This window comes from Pelodiscus sinensis, chromosome 6 (assembly GCF_052426305.1).
Source record: "Pelodiscus sinensis isolate ZL-2025 chromosome 6, ASM5242630v1, whole genome shotgun sequence".
Lineage (NCBI taxonomy): Eukaryota > Metazoa > Chordata > Testudines > Trionychidae > Pelodiscus > Pelodiscus sinensis.
In genome coordinates this window covers 90,709,344-90,726,413 of record NC_143057.1, presented here as the reverse complement: position 1 = coordinate 90,726,413, position 17,070 = coordinate 90,709,344, and the positions used below count along the sequence as shown (strand labels likewise).

Below are 17,070 nucleotides of genomic sequence, written 5' to 3'. Positions count from 1 at the left end.
ATAGCTCAAAGTGTTAAATAATTGTCTACATTATTCAGTTTTTAAAATAATAATCCATTAATGAGATTGCTAGTCTTTGAAGTTTTACTCACTTTTGTTTTTCCTAGTAGAGCAGGGTTAAAAGGAAAAAACTTTAGTTCTTATTTGTTTTTTGTAAGGCTCTGGTAGATAGATTCATTTTTCTTTCTTTTATTTTTAAGTGCAAGGGTAAATTGTAAAATCATAGAAAGAATAACATTGTTTTGGTGTTCAAACTCTCTCTAACACTTCCATTTGCTTCTCCAGGTAAAATCCCAGATGAAGCCAAAGCCCTCTCTTTATTGGCTCCTGCTCCCACTATGACAAGCCTGATGCCTGGTGCAGGATTGCTTCCTATACCCACACCAACTCCTCTGACCACAGTAAGTAAAATTTAATCTCCCAGACTTGGAGTTAATAAACTGTTATATCTTCTAGCTCCCTCCTTCAGCTCAACAAATAATTCTCCCCTTCTGAACTGAGAGAAAAGGAATAGTTTGACCCTATGACATCATATCCTACCTAAGTCAGTGAAGAAATTAAATTCCTCTGTTTTGCTTTTTCTCAAGAGGTCAGACTAGAGTATGGCTAGTGTGTTTGCTCCGTTTTTTATTTCAAATTCCTATCTACAAAGTACTGCAGGATGGCAGAATATGCAGACCTTCCTCCAACAATATTTGGCTTAATGGGTCTTCCCTCTGTTCACCTGTCATTGGCCCCAAATTATTTGTGGAAATGGGGCCATGATCTACTGACCTGGTGGCTGCTCTGCATTCACCATACTATTGTTGGCACCAATTTAGATTTCTGCATTTAACAGAACTACTATAAGTGCGGGCAATGACAATGTGCTCTTGAGTGACTACTCAGCAAACTCTTACTGGCATCATTACTAGCATTTTCAGCTTCTTGATAATGGGGTGACTGTGCCAGGCCCAGTGATACAGAAGAGCTTAGAACTTTCGGCTTCCTACCCTGAGCTCTTTAAATCGCCTCCGGATCATGGTGTAGCCCGCTCTGGAAGGCTCTAAGGGCTGGCTGGAGGGGGGCAGCACAGTGCAGTCCTAGCAGTGCTGAGGACTGGCTGCCCAGCCCTCCCCTTGTGTCCGAGAATCTGCCCCTTCCCGTTTCCCAGCAATTCGGTTGGCCTCACTGGTTGCAGTAGCCCCTGCACCTCTTTGTTTTTACACACGTGGACTCATGTAGAAGCAATTGGAAACAATGAGGAAATGGTACCATATTACTTACCATCTCACTGTATCCTACCAGCTAGTGATCTACAGTCCACAGAATTGCTGCATTATGTTTGAATGCTAGAATTCCAGATTTTCCACCAGCATAAGGACTATGGAAATCCAGCAAGTGTCAAGATACTGATTAAATCACTTTGGAATTCATTTGTCTGTGTGTACATAAGGGAAAGTCTGATAGTCATTTGAATTATTGGATTTTTTAAAAACTTTTTATATATCAGTCTACCAGGGATACAAATAACTGCGATGTATTAGCTATGACATTCTGTTTTCCAGTGGTACTGTGTTCATTTATGTCTCTGTTGTTGCACAAGATCTTTTACTGGCTCCTACAGCTAATGCTACTTCTGTAGACTAAATAAGAAATACTTACACTTGAGCCAGTTTAGATCCCCCTCTGAGCTATCGCATGAGCAGAGGGTCCAAGCTAGAAAAGCGTTAGACCCATTGTGTCCAACGTGCAAGCCACTAGCCACATGTGGCTTTTTGGCCAGTTAAGTGTGTCTAGTTCACTATAGCAGTAGCTACTATAGTGGCTTCAGAACTGGTTGGACACATCTTTAGATTGAGATTTCAGAGCAATGTAGAGGATTTGGATGCCCACTTTCCTTTTAAAATTAAGGAGAACTGAATGTCCAATTATTTCCATTAGGCTCTCCATGGTGCAGCCAAAGCATTAATCACAAGAAACTCCTTTATTGAGCAAAATTAGACTTTCCTCCCCCCATTTGTCAATTATTATATTAATCTGGGGAAAGACTCAAATTTAAGCACTTGTTTCACAGAAGAAAATTAACATTGGTGCCTTTAGAATATAGTTGCCTTTCCCTAGATGCTAATTCTACGTTTATTAATAACCTGGGCATAAATATTCATGTTTTATATTCTGCAAGGAAATTCTGTCACTGGCTTTCATTTTGATTATGATACTGCATCACTGGTCAGATAGCACAAATAAGATAGTGACTGGCTACATTTGGAACATTTAATATATGTGAACATCTACAGGGGGAAATTATTTCAAAATAACTCCCAAACTAATAATTTTTTAAATAACCCGTTGACACTACAAGGCAGAATTGAAATCACTCAAAATTATTTTGAAATAACATGTCCATATTGATTGGAGCGTGCATCAGATTTAAAGTTTCCAGCAGCACTTTGGAGAGGGCATCAGGAGGGCGCACACTTCCTGTAGCTGCTTGCTAAGTCTAGCTGAGACACATGCTTAAAGGGGCTCCTTTCTACAGCCAGGGTACGTCTAAACTACATGGCTCCGTCGACGGAGCCATGTAGATTTGTTGTTTTGGCAAAGTCAAATGAAGCCGCGATTTAAATGATCGCGGCTTCATTTAAATTTACATGGCTGCCGCGCTGAGCCGACAGCTGATTGGCTGTTTGTCTGCTCAGCGCGCTAGTCTGGACGCTCCCCTGCCGACATCAAAGCCCTTTGTTGGCAGCCCCGGTAAACCTCATCCTATGAGGAATAACGGGGCTGCCGACAAAGGGCTTTGATGTCAGCTGGGGAGTGTCCAGACTAGCGCGCTGAGCGGACAAACAGCTGATCAGCTGTTTGTCGGCTCAGCGTGGCAGCCATGTAAATGTAAATGAAGCCGCGATCATTTAAATCGCGGCTTCATTTGACTTTGCCTATGTGTCTAATCTACATGCCTCTGACGACAGAGGCATGTAGTCTAGACACCGCCCCAGTGTCACACTACTCCTCCACTGCCTACCTCCTCAGAAGACACCAAACTCACGCAGTGTGTTCTGGTTGCCCTTGCGGACGCCACAGCACTCACATCATGGAATCGGAGCTGCTGCAAAGCGGTGCCAGGCTCATGCTGTGCCTCATGGCACAGTTCATCCAAACTGCCCATGTGCTGCTTCAGCATGACGATGACCAGCCCAAACAGGCGGATCCCGTCACTCAGGCCCTGGTGCTCCTGCAGCAGCAAATGATCCTCAGTCTCCTGCACCCTATCAAATGCTGCTTCGGGCAAAGGGAGACCAGTTCAAACTGGTGGGACCTCATCGTCATGCAGCGGTGGGACAACCAACAGTGGCTCCAGAACTTCTGCATGTGGAAGGCTACCTTCTCGAAACTCTGTGAGTGGCTCTCCCCTGCCCTCAGGTGACAGGACACCCACATACGACCCACTACCCTCTGCAGAAAGTGGCAACATTGCCCTCTGGAAGCTTGTCAGCTACTGCTCCCTTGGGAACCAGTTCGGCATGGGAAAATCCACAGTCAGAGCCCGAGTTCCTGCAGGTAGTCAAGGCCATCAATAACATATTGCTGTGGAGGGTCATCACTCTGGGGAATGTCAACACCATCGTAGATGGCTTTGCAGCTTCCCCAACAGAGGAGGGGGACATAGATGGCACTCATATCCTCATCCTGGCCCCGGACCATTGAGCCCTGGGACTATATAAACAGAAGGGGGTACTTTTCTATGGTGCTGCAGGCCCTGGTGGACCACAAGAGATGGTTCACAGAAGTTAGTGTTGGCTGTTCGGGGAGGGCGCATGATGCCTGCATCTTCCAGAACTCATACCTGTTCCAGAAGATGCACACTGGCACAATTTTTCCTGACGGCACCATCAGGGTGAAGGACGTGGACATGCCCATCTGCATCCTGGTCAATGCAGCCTATCCCTTGCTCCCCTGGCTTATGAAACCCTAAATGGGCAACCGGGACCCCACCAAGGAGAACTCCCAACGCCAGCTAAACAGGTGCCACCATTGTGGTAGAGTGTGGCTTCAACCATCTAAAGGGAAGTTTCAGGAGTCTCTTCATCCATCTGGACATGAGTGAGCGCAACACACAACATCCCCTATATGGTGGCATCCTGCTGTGTGCTCCATAACCTATCTGAGAACAAGGGGTAGACTTGGGGGCTGAGGCTGAATGACTGGCCAGGATTTATGAGCAGCCGGACACCAGTGCCATACGGAGAGCCTATCAGGAAGCTGTGATCATCCCAGAGACCTCAAGGGAGAGTTTCAGCCAAGGCCACCTGTGAGACTCTTCCCTGTGCCTCTCCACAAGGGGTCCCTGCATTGCCCTGTGTGCCTTTCTTCCTCCAGCCCTCCCTTTCCCTTTCCTCCCTTCCCAGCCACCCCATCCCTCCTCCTGCAGAGCAAAGGAAGCATTTTTTTTCCTTTTTAAACAAATAAGTCTGTTTATTTGAGGGATATATAACAGGGGAGGGACTGGGGGGGGGAAACCTGGGGGAGGAGGCGAGAGTGGGGCCTGGGACTAGCACCTGCCTTAAGTAGCTCAAATGGCTTTGCCCAAGAGGTCCCATCACCACATGCTCTGGGGCCCCAATGGCTCCTTGGGGGTTTAGAAGGGAAAGCCGAGAGGGGGGTAGTGGTGGGGGGTGGGGAGCGGAGGTGACTGGTGGCTCTATCACAGAGGTGCAGGAGGTGCACATGGCTTTGTGCTGGCACGCCAGCTGGTCCCACATGGCCTTCCACTGCTCCCAGCCAGCCCAGTGCTCCTCCTGTTTGGTGGCCCGCTCCCAGTGCTCCTCATTGAGCCCCCGGATGAGGGACTGGTGGCAGGCCATCTGGTCCTGCAGCAGGTCTTCCCGAGTTCGCTTCATCTAAAAGATCATGGATGTGTGAGATTGGTCCCCTCCTGTCAAGCACAGTGATGCTGGAGAGGATGCTGCCCAAGAGCAGGCATGACCCTGTGCCATTTGCACACCTCTGTGTGGTTCCATGACTCTAGCCTCCTTAGTGATGGCTTGTCGTGGGAAGAAGTTGTTCCACCATCGAGGGCATAGTAAGGCAGGCCTCTCTAGGAACTTTGTGAGAAGGACCATGGGGTTCATGTGTGAGAGCGTCATGGGACTGAGTGCTCCAACTGCCACTCTGTTGTGTGACACCCTTCCCTCCCCCCCAGCCAAGTAGCCTGAGCAAAGAGCATGCAGCCTCTCGTAGTCTGCTGCCGGCTCCAGAATGTGTATAGGGAAAGTTATAGAACTCACCTGAAGTGCTTTCTCTGGGATGGTTCAACACCTAGGAGACATTGTGGGAGGTGGGGACTGGCTTCAGTGTGAGGAGCAGTTCCTGGCTGGTGGGAATGATGGCTGGTGGACACACACTCAGTGCCAGCCTTCACAAGGGCTGGCCTGCTCCTCCTCATTCTCCAGAACCCCACCCTTGTGAAGGCTGGCGCTGGGTGTGTCCTGGTCAGACTCGATGACAATGGTGGGGAGGTGACATTCTCTTCCTCCCCTCTCCCCTTCCCCCCCCCCCCATGACACCTAACCACTCATAACAGCGGCAAGTGTAAGGAGCCACCCCAGAGCATCCATGTTGCTCCGTGGCCTTGCTGTAGGCCCTCCGGAGTGCTTTTATTTTTATGCAGACCGGGTTGAGGTTTCACACGTGTCCTTTTTTGGCCAGGCTGTTGCTGTTTGGCCGTAGACATCAGCAATCCTCCTTCTGGCGCAGAGATCTTGGAGGTTGGAGCCCCCCCCCCCCCCCCCCCCCCAGATCTCAATGAGGTCCAGGATCTCTGCATCAGGCCAGTCCCTCTTTCACCCATGGCTAGAGACAGCTGAGGGCACTGGCTTGGTACAGAGATCCTGAGCAGCCATGGAGGGCTCAGAGGGAGCACTGGGGTCCAACATGGCTGCTCAGATGGGTGCTATGTGGCATGGGCTGTGAAAGGTTCACAAGTTTCATGTGCCCTTTTCCTTCATCTTGAGGATGTTACATTTAGATTAATTGGCTAATCAAATAGTCAATGCAATTTACATCGATTATTCGATAAGGGCACCTTCGCCTTTGAAGTGTAGAACAGCCCCAGGGTTGCTACACTTCAAAGGCATCAGAGTCCCCAGCTGACCCTGGGCTCCATGCAACGCTCCACATGGTGTTTCAAAGTGGCAGCGCCACGTAGAGCCCGGGATCAGTGAGGGAGCCCCCAGCTGACCCTGGGCTTCACCCGGTGCTTTTGCTTTGAAATGCTGCATGCAACCCCGGGTCAGCTGGAGATTCCAGAGTCTTGCCCCAGGTTCCATGTGGTGCTGCTGCTTTGAAGCACCCCTTTCTTTCCCTCTCTCCAGCCTCTTTTTGATAGAGGCAGCAAGAGGAGGGGAAGCGACTAGTGTGTCTACTAAGCGGGGATAGTTGACTAGTCGTTTATATCCCTCCTTCAGTCTGTTGCTTTAAGCTTTGTGGAGAAAGGGATTGTAGGAGATATCATATGTGGCCAGAGTGGCCACAAGTTCAGCTGAGAGGCCTCTGGAGGCCAATTATTTCAAAATAGCAGCAGCTGAGTGTCCATACTCAATGCTATTTCAAAACAATTTCAAAATAAGTGTTATTCCTCATGGAAAGCAGGAGTTATAACCAGTCCGTTATTTAAAAATGGAGTTATTTCAGAATAACTCCCTAGTGTAGACCAGGGCTGAGAGACTAGATTTAGGGTTTGTGTGGTTTTCGTTTTTGGTGGTGTGTATGGTGGGTTTTTTTGGTTTTTTGTTTTGTTTTTGTTTTTGTCTCTGCTTATACTGAATTTTGTGTTTTGTTCTTGGATAAAAGTATAGCTGGGAGATGCAATCGCTCTCTGTTTGTTTATAAATCGTGTTCTTTTTTTTTAGCTTAGTGTTTCACTTGGCACATTGGGAGCTATACCAGCGGCAGCATTGGACCCTAATATTACAGCACTTGGAGACATACCACAGCCACCAATTATGGGAAATGTGGATCCTTCCAAAATTGATGAAATTAGAAGAACAGTTTATGTTGGAAATCTGAATTCTCAGGTACCAACCTTTTTGTCACTTTTGAAATGTTAAAGGAAGATGTAGGCCCATGTCATTGTGATTTATAATCTTAAACAGTTTTGAAAAGACCCACATGTGTATAATGATTGCATCCTTCATTGTAAAAAAAGAACAAATAAAAAAAGATTTTTTTTGTGGTGTGAATGCTTTTGGGAAAAGGATGGGGAGGAAATATTATTTCACATATATCCGTCTATAGAGTTCACTACTGCAAAGAAACAAATACTACAGATTTTGTTTTATCACTGCGCTTAAATAACAATGTTCTGCATCAGAGTATAATAAACTGATCACATCAAGGATTATGAAGGAACTAGCAGCTCTACCCTGTGTTGCCCAGGTCGGTCAGTGCAGGGCCTTGGGGATGTGAGGGAGGTGAGCAGGAGGCTGAGGGCCAGGGGCCTCTTCTCCTCCCAGGCCACCTCTCAGTCCAACGTGGGCCTGTTCTTTTTCACACACCCTTTTTCCCCTCCTCCCCCCCGCTCGGCGCGCGCGCGCACACACACTTTTCCCTTCAGGCCACCCACTAGGGCCTATTCTTGCCTGCTGCCAAGAGATGGGGCGGGGGGAGAAGTTTGGGGCCAGGGGGCTACTTATTGGTTTACTGTCAGGCAAGATGACAGAGCCCCAGCCCTGCTAGCACTCCCTTGGTGGTATGGCTACCTCCAGTGGATACTCTGCAGGATAGCTCTCCTGCGAGCTCGCTGCCCCTGTGGCCATTCTCATATAGTGTCCCTTGGAATAGCAGCCCATCTCTTTGCATGTTATGAAAAACTATCCTTTTCTCAGAGCTTCCGGTTGTCTTGGCACAACCAACCCCTGACCTTGCTTTAGGTTAAGAGAAGAGGCAGCTACGTACCAAATTTGGTGGCCCTAGCTCATATTGTTTAGGAGGAAACCTGAGTTTGTTCAGGAATAAGTGCCTTGTGGAGAAGGAATTTACTTTTTTCTCAGGAATGAATAATTGGCTGGTCTTGGTAAACTAGTTGTATTATCTAGTATAGAGAATCATTCCTCTGTATCCATAGCAAAGGAAACAATGTCCTCTTCCTTAAATGGTGAGTTACTTATCTTAGAAGGTTATTTAAATAGTCAAGATTAAATAATGTGGCTTTTGTTTTATTTAACGAACTACACCTAAATAGAAAGCTGTTACTGTGATGAATACCAGTCTAAAACCCCGAATGGGTGAATATATAGAAACATAATTTTAAAATTCATTATTTTGATGCATTTTCAATCAGTATATGTAACACACATGAAATTATTCTATTTGAAATATAAAAAAATCCTTTTTTAACTGAGGATTTCAAATTAACTACCCTGAAAAATGCAGATTCATATGGAAATACATTTATAATTCACAGATATGATGAGTTCGGGCTTACAGTGATGTTTTTCTTCATTTCTACATGTAGGTAGAGAGGAGAAGGGGGGATAAGCATTTTCATCTCTCCTTTTCTTGATTATTTTAATTTGTTTGATTAACATACCTGTGTTAAAACGATTCATCCAGAAACATCTTTCTATTTTTTACCTTCTCAAAATATGACTGTATTAATGTTGTTTTAAATAGAAGTAGACTTTTTAGATTAGTGGAGGAAAAAAAATGTGATAGATACTCTCTTTCTAAAATGGTTGATTTCCAAATAACTCATTGTGGAAAGGAAAGAAACATGTAAAAGTTTTGCTTCACATTGCCTTTGCTTAATACAGGTGGGTTTTTTTTTGTTTTTTGTTTTTTAATAATCTCTGAAGTTCTTAGGTTATCTACTATGTTGGATAAGTGTTTTTTATTGCATATTTTACTTCAGCTAAGGTTTTTTACTCTTTCTAGACTACAACAGCAGACCAACTGCTTGAATTTTTTAAACAAGTTGGAGAAGTGAAGTTTGTGCGAATGGCAGGTGATGAGACACAACCAACACGGTTTGCTTTTGTGGAATTTGCAGACCAAAATTCTGTACCTCGTGCTCTTGCCTTTAATGGAGTTATGTTTGGAGACAGGCCACTCAAGTAAGAAACTAAACATAAAATATCCAAATTAATTGTGAACGTAAGATTTTTCAGGATCTTTATAAATATTTCTCATCTATGCAGGTCTGGTATACAAAGCAGTTTGCAATGCCTGTATTAGCAGCATGCTGCTTTCTGTAGCCTTTGACACCTTGTCACTTTACATTTTCAGGCGTGCAAGTGACTTCAGATAAGGATATAGTGTAGAACAGAGCAGCCAATATTAATATTTCGTCTCTGAGGATTAAATCCATTACCATGTAGGAGCCCTAAATGTGGTCCTTATGTGGTAAAAAAAAGTTTCAGGCTATAAATTTCACCTTTAATTTAAAAAAAGTTAAATGTCTTTGTATTTGAAAATATACTTGCATGCCACACAAATATGAACACCACCATGTGCATTACTGCGAGAGATGTGAGCGTATAAATGTGTAAACCGTTAACTGATAAGCCTAGGCTCCTGGGGAACTGGCTGCCATCCCTCCAGAGGCAGCAGTGTAGGACGGCAGAAGGGAGTGCGCATGGGGAGCTGGCTTAAAAGCTGGTTCTCAGTGTGTACCATCTCTCAGGAAGTCACCTGCTGCCCCATGCTATTGTGTCTGTAGCGTGGGGGTAGCAGCTGGCTCTCCAGGAGTGGTACATCCTGGCTCTCGGGGAGCTGGCTGTGGGTGCATATAATCAGGTAGCCGCTGAGTTTTTCAGTGGTTACATGTTTACACAATGCCTGCATTGTAACATCCCTAATGTTGTAATGCATTTGTTCATGGTAAAAAGTATTTTGGGCAATAAAAACTTGGTATGCTATATAAATGCATACTGATTATTGGTTGTTATAAGGAAAAAACTTAAACATACTAATTTTTGATATAGTGTAATGTATATCTTGATTTAAAAGAAAACAAGTAAAAAAAAGTGTTCATGAGCATAAATTTAAAGCTATGTTTGTTCTTTACTTTAGAATAAATCACTCCAATAATGCAATAGTGAAACCTCCTGAAATGACACCACAAGCTGCTGCTAAAGAACTGGAAGAAGTGATGAAGAGAGTAAGGGAAGCCCAGTCTTTCATATCTGCAGCTATTGAGCCTGGTAAGTCAATTATGTTTGCTAGTTAGGATGAAAAAAGTGTATCTCAACATGTGTATCTTGTTGACATGCATTTATAGAACATTTTCAGACAGAGAAAGGCCTCCCCTAAGATGAGCAATGTGTTTTGGTAATCAAAATTATTTTCTTATGAGACAAACCAAGTGGAATCCAGGTTACTTTTTATATTTGTTTTAAAGTATTTTATTTTCAAAGGTTTGCTCAAAGAATGGCATCAATAGCTTTAAAATTGTGAAGTTAATACTATTACAATATCCAATAATGGTTAACACTAGTACTTATTTATGTTTTAAGTTCTTTATGGACATTAAATCTTTCACTATCAATTTTTTGTCTTCTACGTATCATTAAATAAATTCCTAAATTCTAAAAAAGAAAAAATAGTTCAATTAAGATTGTTCATAGATCTTTGAAATGTTTCTTTATCCTTAACAAACCTAGACAGTGCATAATTATCTGCCCTGAACAAAGCTGGAAGAAAAAGACACTCTGAATTTCCTAGTTATTTCTTTAACACTTTAATTTTACTCATTTAGAACCTAAGATTCACTGCCCATCGAAGTCAGTGGGAAACATTTATGCTATGGTTTTGGATCATACCTTTACTTTCTCCAGAGTGTTGTGAAGATTAAGTAGTTAATATTTATACAGTGCTTTGAAAATATAAAATGCTTTAAGGGCTGAGTATTATTTGAATTTTTATGCAGGTTTTCAAAATTGCTACTCTGTGAATTTTGTCTATTCTCAGAAGTTGGTTTTTTTTTAGTAATTTAATTGAATAAGCCAAGAAGAGAACATGTTATAATCTTGTGCATTGTGGCAGCAACATAAATCCCATTCCTTACTCAGCTAGCTGTTTATAATTATCTGGTTTATGTGTACTGCTGCAGGATGGCTGCACTCAACGAGTATATGCAATGACTTTCTTGGATGTTTCTGAAGGATTTTTGCAAAGAAGGAAGATGTGCAGAGAGTAGGCCCATTGCACTATATGTGGTACATTCCACTTGTGCCATATTGTTAACTGGGATCTTTAAATGTTCTGAGCTTACACTGCAAAGTGGTTTTTTCCTCTCAGAGTCTGGAAAGACCAGTGAAAGAAAAGGCGGTCGATCTCGTTCCCATTCTCGATCAGAGTCCAGATCTAGTTCAAAATCCCGGTCTAGAAGGAAAAGATCACACTCAAAACGCAGGTAAGAATGCTTTCCATTCTGCACTAAGAGTTCACACTGCATTATTTCTTGATGGTAAGAGTTTATGAGATTGTCTTTGAGTTCTGAACTAAGAATCTCAGGGAGAGATATCTTGAACTGTCTGGTACTGTGACTGGACCAAAATAAGAACTTTCTGTGTTTCAACAGATTTTCATTCCCCAAAACCAGATTACCATAATAGAAAAGCTATTTTGAAGTTGTATTGAAAAAATATGGGACTAATTTCAGATAGCACAGACAAAGATAAGATGCTCACATTTCAATAGCTTGATTTTGTTAAATTTTGATAGCTCTAGATTTCAGAATGTGCTTTGCTAATGGACAGTGTTGTCAGATTTTTTTTCATGTTGTTGTTGTTATGGATTGTTTGATAACTTTAGCCAATATGATACTTCTAGCATCCCAAAATTATAAATGTTATTTAACAGACTCAATGTGAAAATGCACGTGAAACAAAAAAGCCCACCTATTGTACCTATTTTTTTCTTACTTAGCCCAACTCCAATTTTGGTCTGAGAATTTATTTTGATTTTTACTGTTTAAAATTTGATGAAGTTCTGTATTCTAGATTTTATGTTAACATGGAAGAAAAGTTGTCTGCATACTCTTAAAAAGTGAGTTGCAGCCTTTTTTTAAGCCCATAAATGAGATAAGGGTAAACTACTGTCATCTCAATTTTGTAAATGTCTCCTGGAATCAGAATTCCTGTTCTCTGAAACTTAGAATTTTCTGTCTCCATAACCATTTGGATAGTATCCACTATCTCAGATAACAAGAGTGAGAGAAATTTAGCATAGAAAGGAATGCAAAATAAGTTTTTAAGTCCAAGTTTCCTTAATATTGTATCAGCAGTTGTGCCATGTCCCTGAATGCCTTTTCCTGTGATATGGCAACTATCAGAACTCCATGGTGGACAGTGTAGGTGACCCATAGAGAGTCATCACATCCATCTACTACCAAAGAGAAGTGATTTGCTCAACTGCTAAAGGATTGGCTTTTAGTTTTGCAGCTTCTTCCAGTAGTTGTGACCAGAAAATGTTTTCGGTGCTGTTAATTTTTTTAACTGTCAGTTATTTTCTGAATGCTTCCTTGTTCCTTACCTATTTGGGACAGTCAGCACATAACTAGACAACTTTTTCTCTTTAGGAAAGCTTTATGTATGTCTCAGCTCAATTTTCAGATTCTTTTGTCTCTGGATAATTCAGTACTAATAAAGTTTTAACACCAAATTGTCATTTGCCTACTTTAATACCAGATACAGATAAAGCACTGAATCCAGTGCTTCGCTTAATAGTATGATTAATTTATTTTCCAGTCCGTTCTGGACACTTACTGAATTAAAGATCATTCTAATACTGCCAGAGAATCAACAGCATTTTCAGAATAAACCTCCCTCAGCCATTCCCAGCTTTTTAGTGTCTTAATCATCCCCTTATTTTCATCTCAAATTCATCAGTCACAGAGGCCTTATTCTAATTGAGCTGGATTTAGTTTCGCATGTAGTTGACAGATTATTCCATATTAACTTGTGAAGCACTGGTCTAGGCAAAACAACCCTTTGCCTTGGATACTTTCTTTTGTGGATGCATCCTGTGTTGTGGAACAACGGTGTTGCTGGGATTTTATGCACTTTTTTGTTCCTCAGGGTTTAGAGCAGTGGCGGGCACGATACAGCCCACAGGACAAATCAAGACAACCAAGACATTTGATCTGGCCTGTGGCCTGCTCTCCCGCGGCCCAGCCCCCTCCTCGTTTGAGACCTTGGGACGGGGAGATGGCATCAGGTCATTCGCTGTTCCAACTGTTGTGATCAGCAAATTGCAGTCCCCTGCCCTGAGGTTCCGATTGGCTCGGGTAGAGGAGCATGTGAATCTCCTCCCCTCACCAGGGGTACACAGCGCCTAGAAGGAGCTGTCATCTGTTCAAAATGGCTGGTGGTTTCATCCTGATTTTGGACAGAAAATTTCAAAATCTTGAAAATTCCTGTGGGACAAAAACATTTCCTGCCTACCTCTATAAGAAAGATTTCTGTAAGGGATGTGGTTTTTTTTCCCCAGAGTTAGAAGAAAAAAGGTTCAAACGGTAAATTGTAATGTATTGACAAAAATGTATCCCTGCATGTCATTTTCTTCACCATAAGTACATATTGAGGATATTTATGCAGAAATAAGTCACGTGTGCATCTACTTGAGTGTCTGCATGTTGAAATAAATCTGTATTTATTTCTGTGATTTGACATTCAGTAAATGCATATGCTATATTGGAATGTAACACATACGTACTGAGAAAATATTTGTAAATGATGATATGGCATAAAGAATTTATCAACATGGATTTGTGATAGTCACATTAAACCCAAGTACTAAGTTCCAGATAGGTTGAGCATGTAATCCAAAATGAAGACTATTCAAACTTTTTATATCACACCATCATATGTTTCGGATCTACCATGTTTTATAGAGAAAGGTTTCTTAAAAGTATGTTAGTGCGAAGGCTGGAAAGCCAAACTAGATTCAATCTGTAGAGCCAAATTACTTTAATTACCATGAATCAATTGAACAGGACTTGGAGAAAAAGAAAAATGCAATTAATTTTTAGAAGATTGTAAAAATTAAGTGCCTTTTTTTTTCTAGCCCTAATGGTGCCATATGTAGGACCTTGAATGTGTTATTGGTCGAAGAGTGAATAATGCCTACCTTGTATTTCCTTTCCCTCCAAAAACTTAAAAAAACAACAAATAGTACTGTAGCTCCTTAGAGACAAAAAATGTTGATGGTGGTATGAGCTTTCGTGAGCACAACTCACTTCTTCAGATGAATGGAATCAGGGGTGTAGGGTGTAAATAAATAGAGAAGTAGAAGGGATAGGGAGGGAAACAAAAGGGAAAAAATAGTAAAAAAATATTGTCAATTAGCGTGTTCATGCTAAATGAAGCTAATAGAGTGGGCTCTAAGTACCAGTTGTTTAGCTTTTTATATCATATGGGTGTAGAATGTAGAAGCCCCCATCCAGGTCAGGTCTTTGTTCAAACCTTGATTACAGGTGTCAAACTTGTACTGTAAATAAAACCAAGTTCGGCAGTTTCTCTCTCCAGCTGGTTTGTGAAATTGCTTTGTAATAATATAGGCACTTTTAGATCTATTAGTGGGTGCCTGGGCAAGTTAAAGTGTTCTCCAGCAGGTTTCTTTGTGTTACCATTTCAAATATCTGAGTTTTGTCCTTTAATCCTTTGTCGTAGAGACTGTCCAGTTTGGTCAGTATACATGGCAGAGGGGCATTGCTGGCACTTGATGGCATAGATCACATTGGTGGTTGTGCAGTTGTATGAGCCTCTGGTGTGATGGCTCATGTGGTTAGGTCCTATGATGACGTTGCTTGTATGTGTGGACAGAGTTGGCACCGGAGTTGATTACAGATATGGGTTCCAGGGTGAGTATGATGGAGATGTGCTGCATGGTTGATGGAAAGAATTCGTTTCAGGTTAGGGGGTTCTCTGTAGGCGAGGATTGGCCTGTCCCCCAAAGCCTGTGAGAGTGAGGGATCACTTTCCAGGATAGGCTGTAGATTGTTAATGATGCACTGGAGAGGTTTAAGTTGAGGGCTGTAGGTGTTCTGTTGTTTTGTTTGTTGGGCCTATCTTGAAGAATCTGATGCCTGGGTACTCGTCTGGCTCTGGCAATCTGTTTTTTCACTTCCCCAGGTGGGTGTTTAAGTTTTAAGAATGCCTGATAGATATCCTGTTGGTGTTTGTCTCTGTCTGTGGGATTGGAGCAAATCCAGTTGTATCTTAGGGCCTGTCTGTAAACAGTTGATTGGGAAATGTGTCTTGGATGGAAGCTAGAGGCATGTAGGTACGTGTAACGATCGGCATGTTTCCACTATAAGGTGGTGGAAATATGGTTGTCGTTTAATTGTACTGTAGTGTCAAGGAAGTGGATCTCTTGTGTGGACTGGTCTAGGCTAAGGTTGATTGTGGGGTGAAAGTTGTTGAAATCCCTGTGGAATTCTTCCAGGGTTTTCTGGGTCCATATGATGAAGATGTTACCCCAATATGAAAATGGGCAGATTTAAAACATGCATGCACACCCCAGTCAGTGATTAGAAGTGTTCAGTAATCCAAGGTGAAGGTGGAGAAAGTATAGTAGTTGGAAATGTCAAACACAAGAGAAGAAAGGAATGATAGAGGAGCGAAGGAAGAAGACAAAATAAGAGAGAGAGGAATTGAATTGAGAGAAAAAAGAAGTTAAATATTTACCCAACATAGAAAAGTTATATTGAAAAAGACAAAATATAAGAATCACAGTGCTATAAAGGGGAAAATGAAGTTAAGAAAGTTAAAAAAAGGAAAGAACAAATGCAAGGGAGAAAAAAATACCTAATATATACTGTTCACGCAAAATGATACAGTTGTGTTGAAAGGGATGGGAATCTTAAATGAATGGGGATAGAAATTCACCTTGAATCAATTCTACCTTGCTATCTCTTCTCTCCTGATCTTTATATTGAATAACATTCTTTGTGTTATATTTTTGCACCCCTTTTTTTCTGTAGTTCTAGTTATACAGAAGGGACTACATCCAGTTCTGATGTTTCTTTTAAAAAAAAAATATGAAAAAAATTGGAAAGGCTTTGGAAAAGAAAAATGGTTTGAGGTTTGGAAAACCTGCATTGCACTAGGAGACTTAAAATGATCAATCTAAATCGATTATTTAAGAGAAGGTTAAGTGGTGATTGATCATGGTACCTTTTAATTGGAATTGCTTAAGAATCTAGTTAGGGTCCTACCAAATTCCTGGTCCATTTTGGTCATAGGATTTTAAGCATAATAAATTTCATGATTTCAGCTATTTAAATCTGAAATTTCATGATGGTGTAATTGTAGGGGTCCTAACTGAAAAGGAGGTTGTGGGAAAGAGCTTGCAAAGGTATTTGTAGGGGGTTTGTGGTATTGTTACCCTTAGGCTATGTCTAGACTACACTGAAGTTTCGAAAGAGGATATGCAAATTCCACGGAATTTTTGCATATCTTTTTCTGATCTTACTTTCAAAAGCAGAGCTTTCAAAAGTGAAAGTAATTGGGACGTGGGTTTTTCGGCAGCCTTCCCCATTTTTCGAAAAGAAGTGTAAACCTCATTTTTTGAGGAAGAGCAGCTTTTCGAAAAAGGGGAGGAGTTGCAGAAAACTACTTTCAGTTTGGAAAGCAAGATCGGAAGAAGATGTGAGAATTTGCATATCCTCTTTCGAAACTTCTGGGTAGTCTAGATGAGCCCTTATTGCTGCACTGCTGCTGGAGGCAGCACTGCCTTCAGAGCTGGAGAGGGATCCCAACTTTTGAAGGTAGAATTACAACCTGCATAGTACAAGTATGGTATTTCCACCCTTATTTCTACAATGCTGCCTGCAGAGCTGGGCCCTCAAATCAGCAGCCGCTGCTCTCAAGTTGCCCAGGCTGAAGTAAGGGTGACAATACCACAATCTCCCTAAAATAACCTTGCAACCCACCTGCAGTTCCCAATTTGAGAAATGCTGGTCTCTCCTGTGAAATCTATCAAGTTGTATGATTTTGCCCTGTTTCATGGTGAGTGACCAGTTTTTTCTGGGTATAAAAAATGCAATAATTAAGATTGCCTGTCCACACGTTGTTTGACGATGGC

General features: G+C 42.1%; 1 protein-coding gene across 9 annotated transcripts in view; it reads left to right on the top strand.

Annotated features, from left to right (window-relative positions):
* The window catches only part of SREK1 (splicing regulatory glutamic acid and lysine rich protein 1), a 69,587-nt gene that overhangs the window by 31,696 nt on the left and 20,821 nt on the right, over positions 1-17,070 (top strand). For all 9 annotated transcript variants that reach the window (XR_012904881.2, XM_075932375.2, XM_075932373.2 and 6 more), the window contains 5 exons: positions 286-401; positions 6,894-7,058; positions 8,917-9,095; positions 10,054-10,184; positions 11,281-11,395. Coding sequence is in view for 8 of the 9 variants with exons in the window: in XM_075932375.2 (XP_075788490.1) it covers positions 286-401; positions 6,894-7,058; positions 8,917-9,095; positions 10,054-10,184; positions 11,281-11,395 (706 nt within the window). In the remaining variant the exon portion in view is untranslated. The remainder of the gene's footprint in view (positions 1-285; positions 402-6,893; positions 7,059-8,916; positions 9,096-10,053; positions 10,185-11,280; positions 11,396-17,070) is intronic.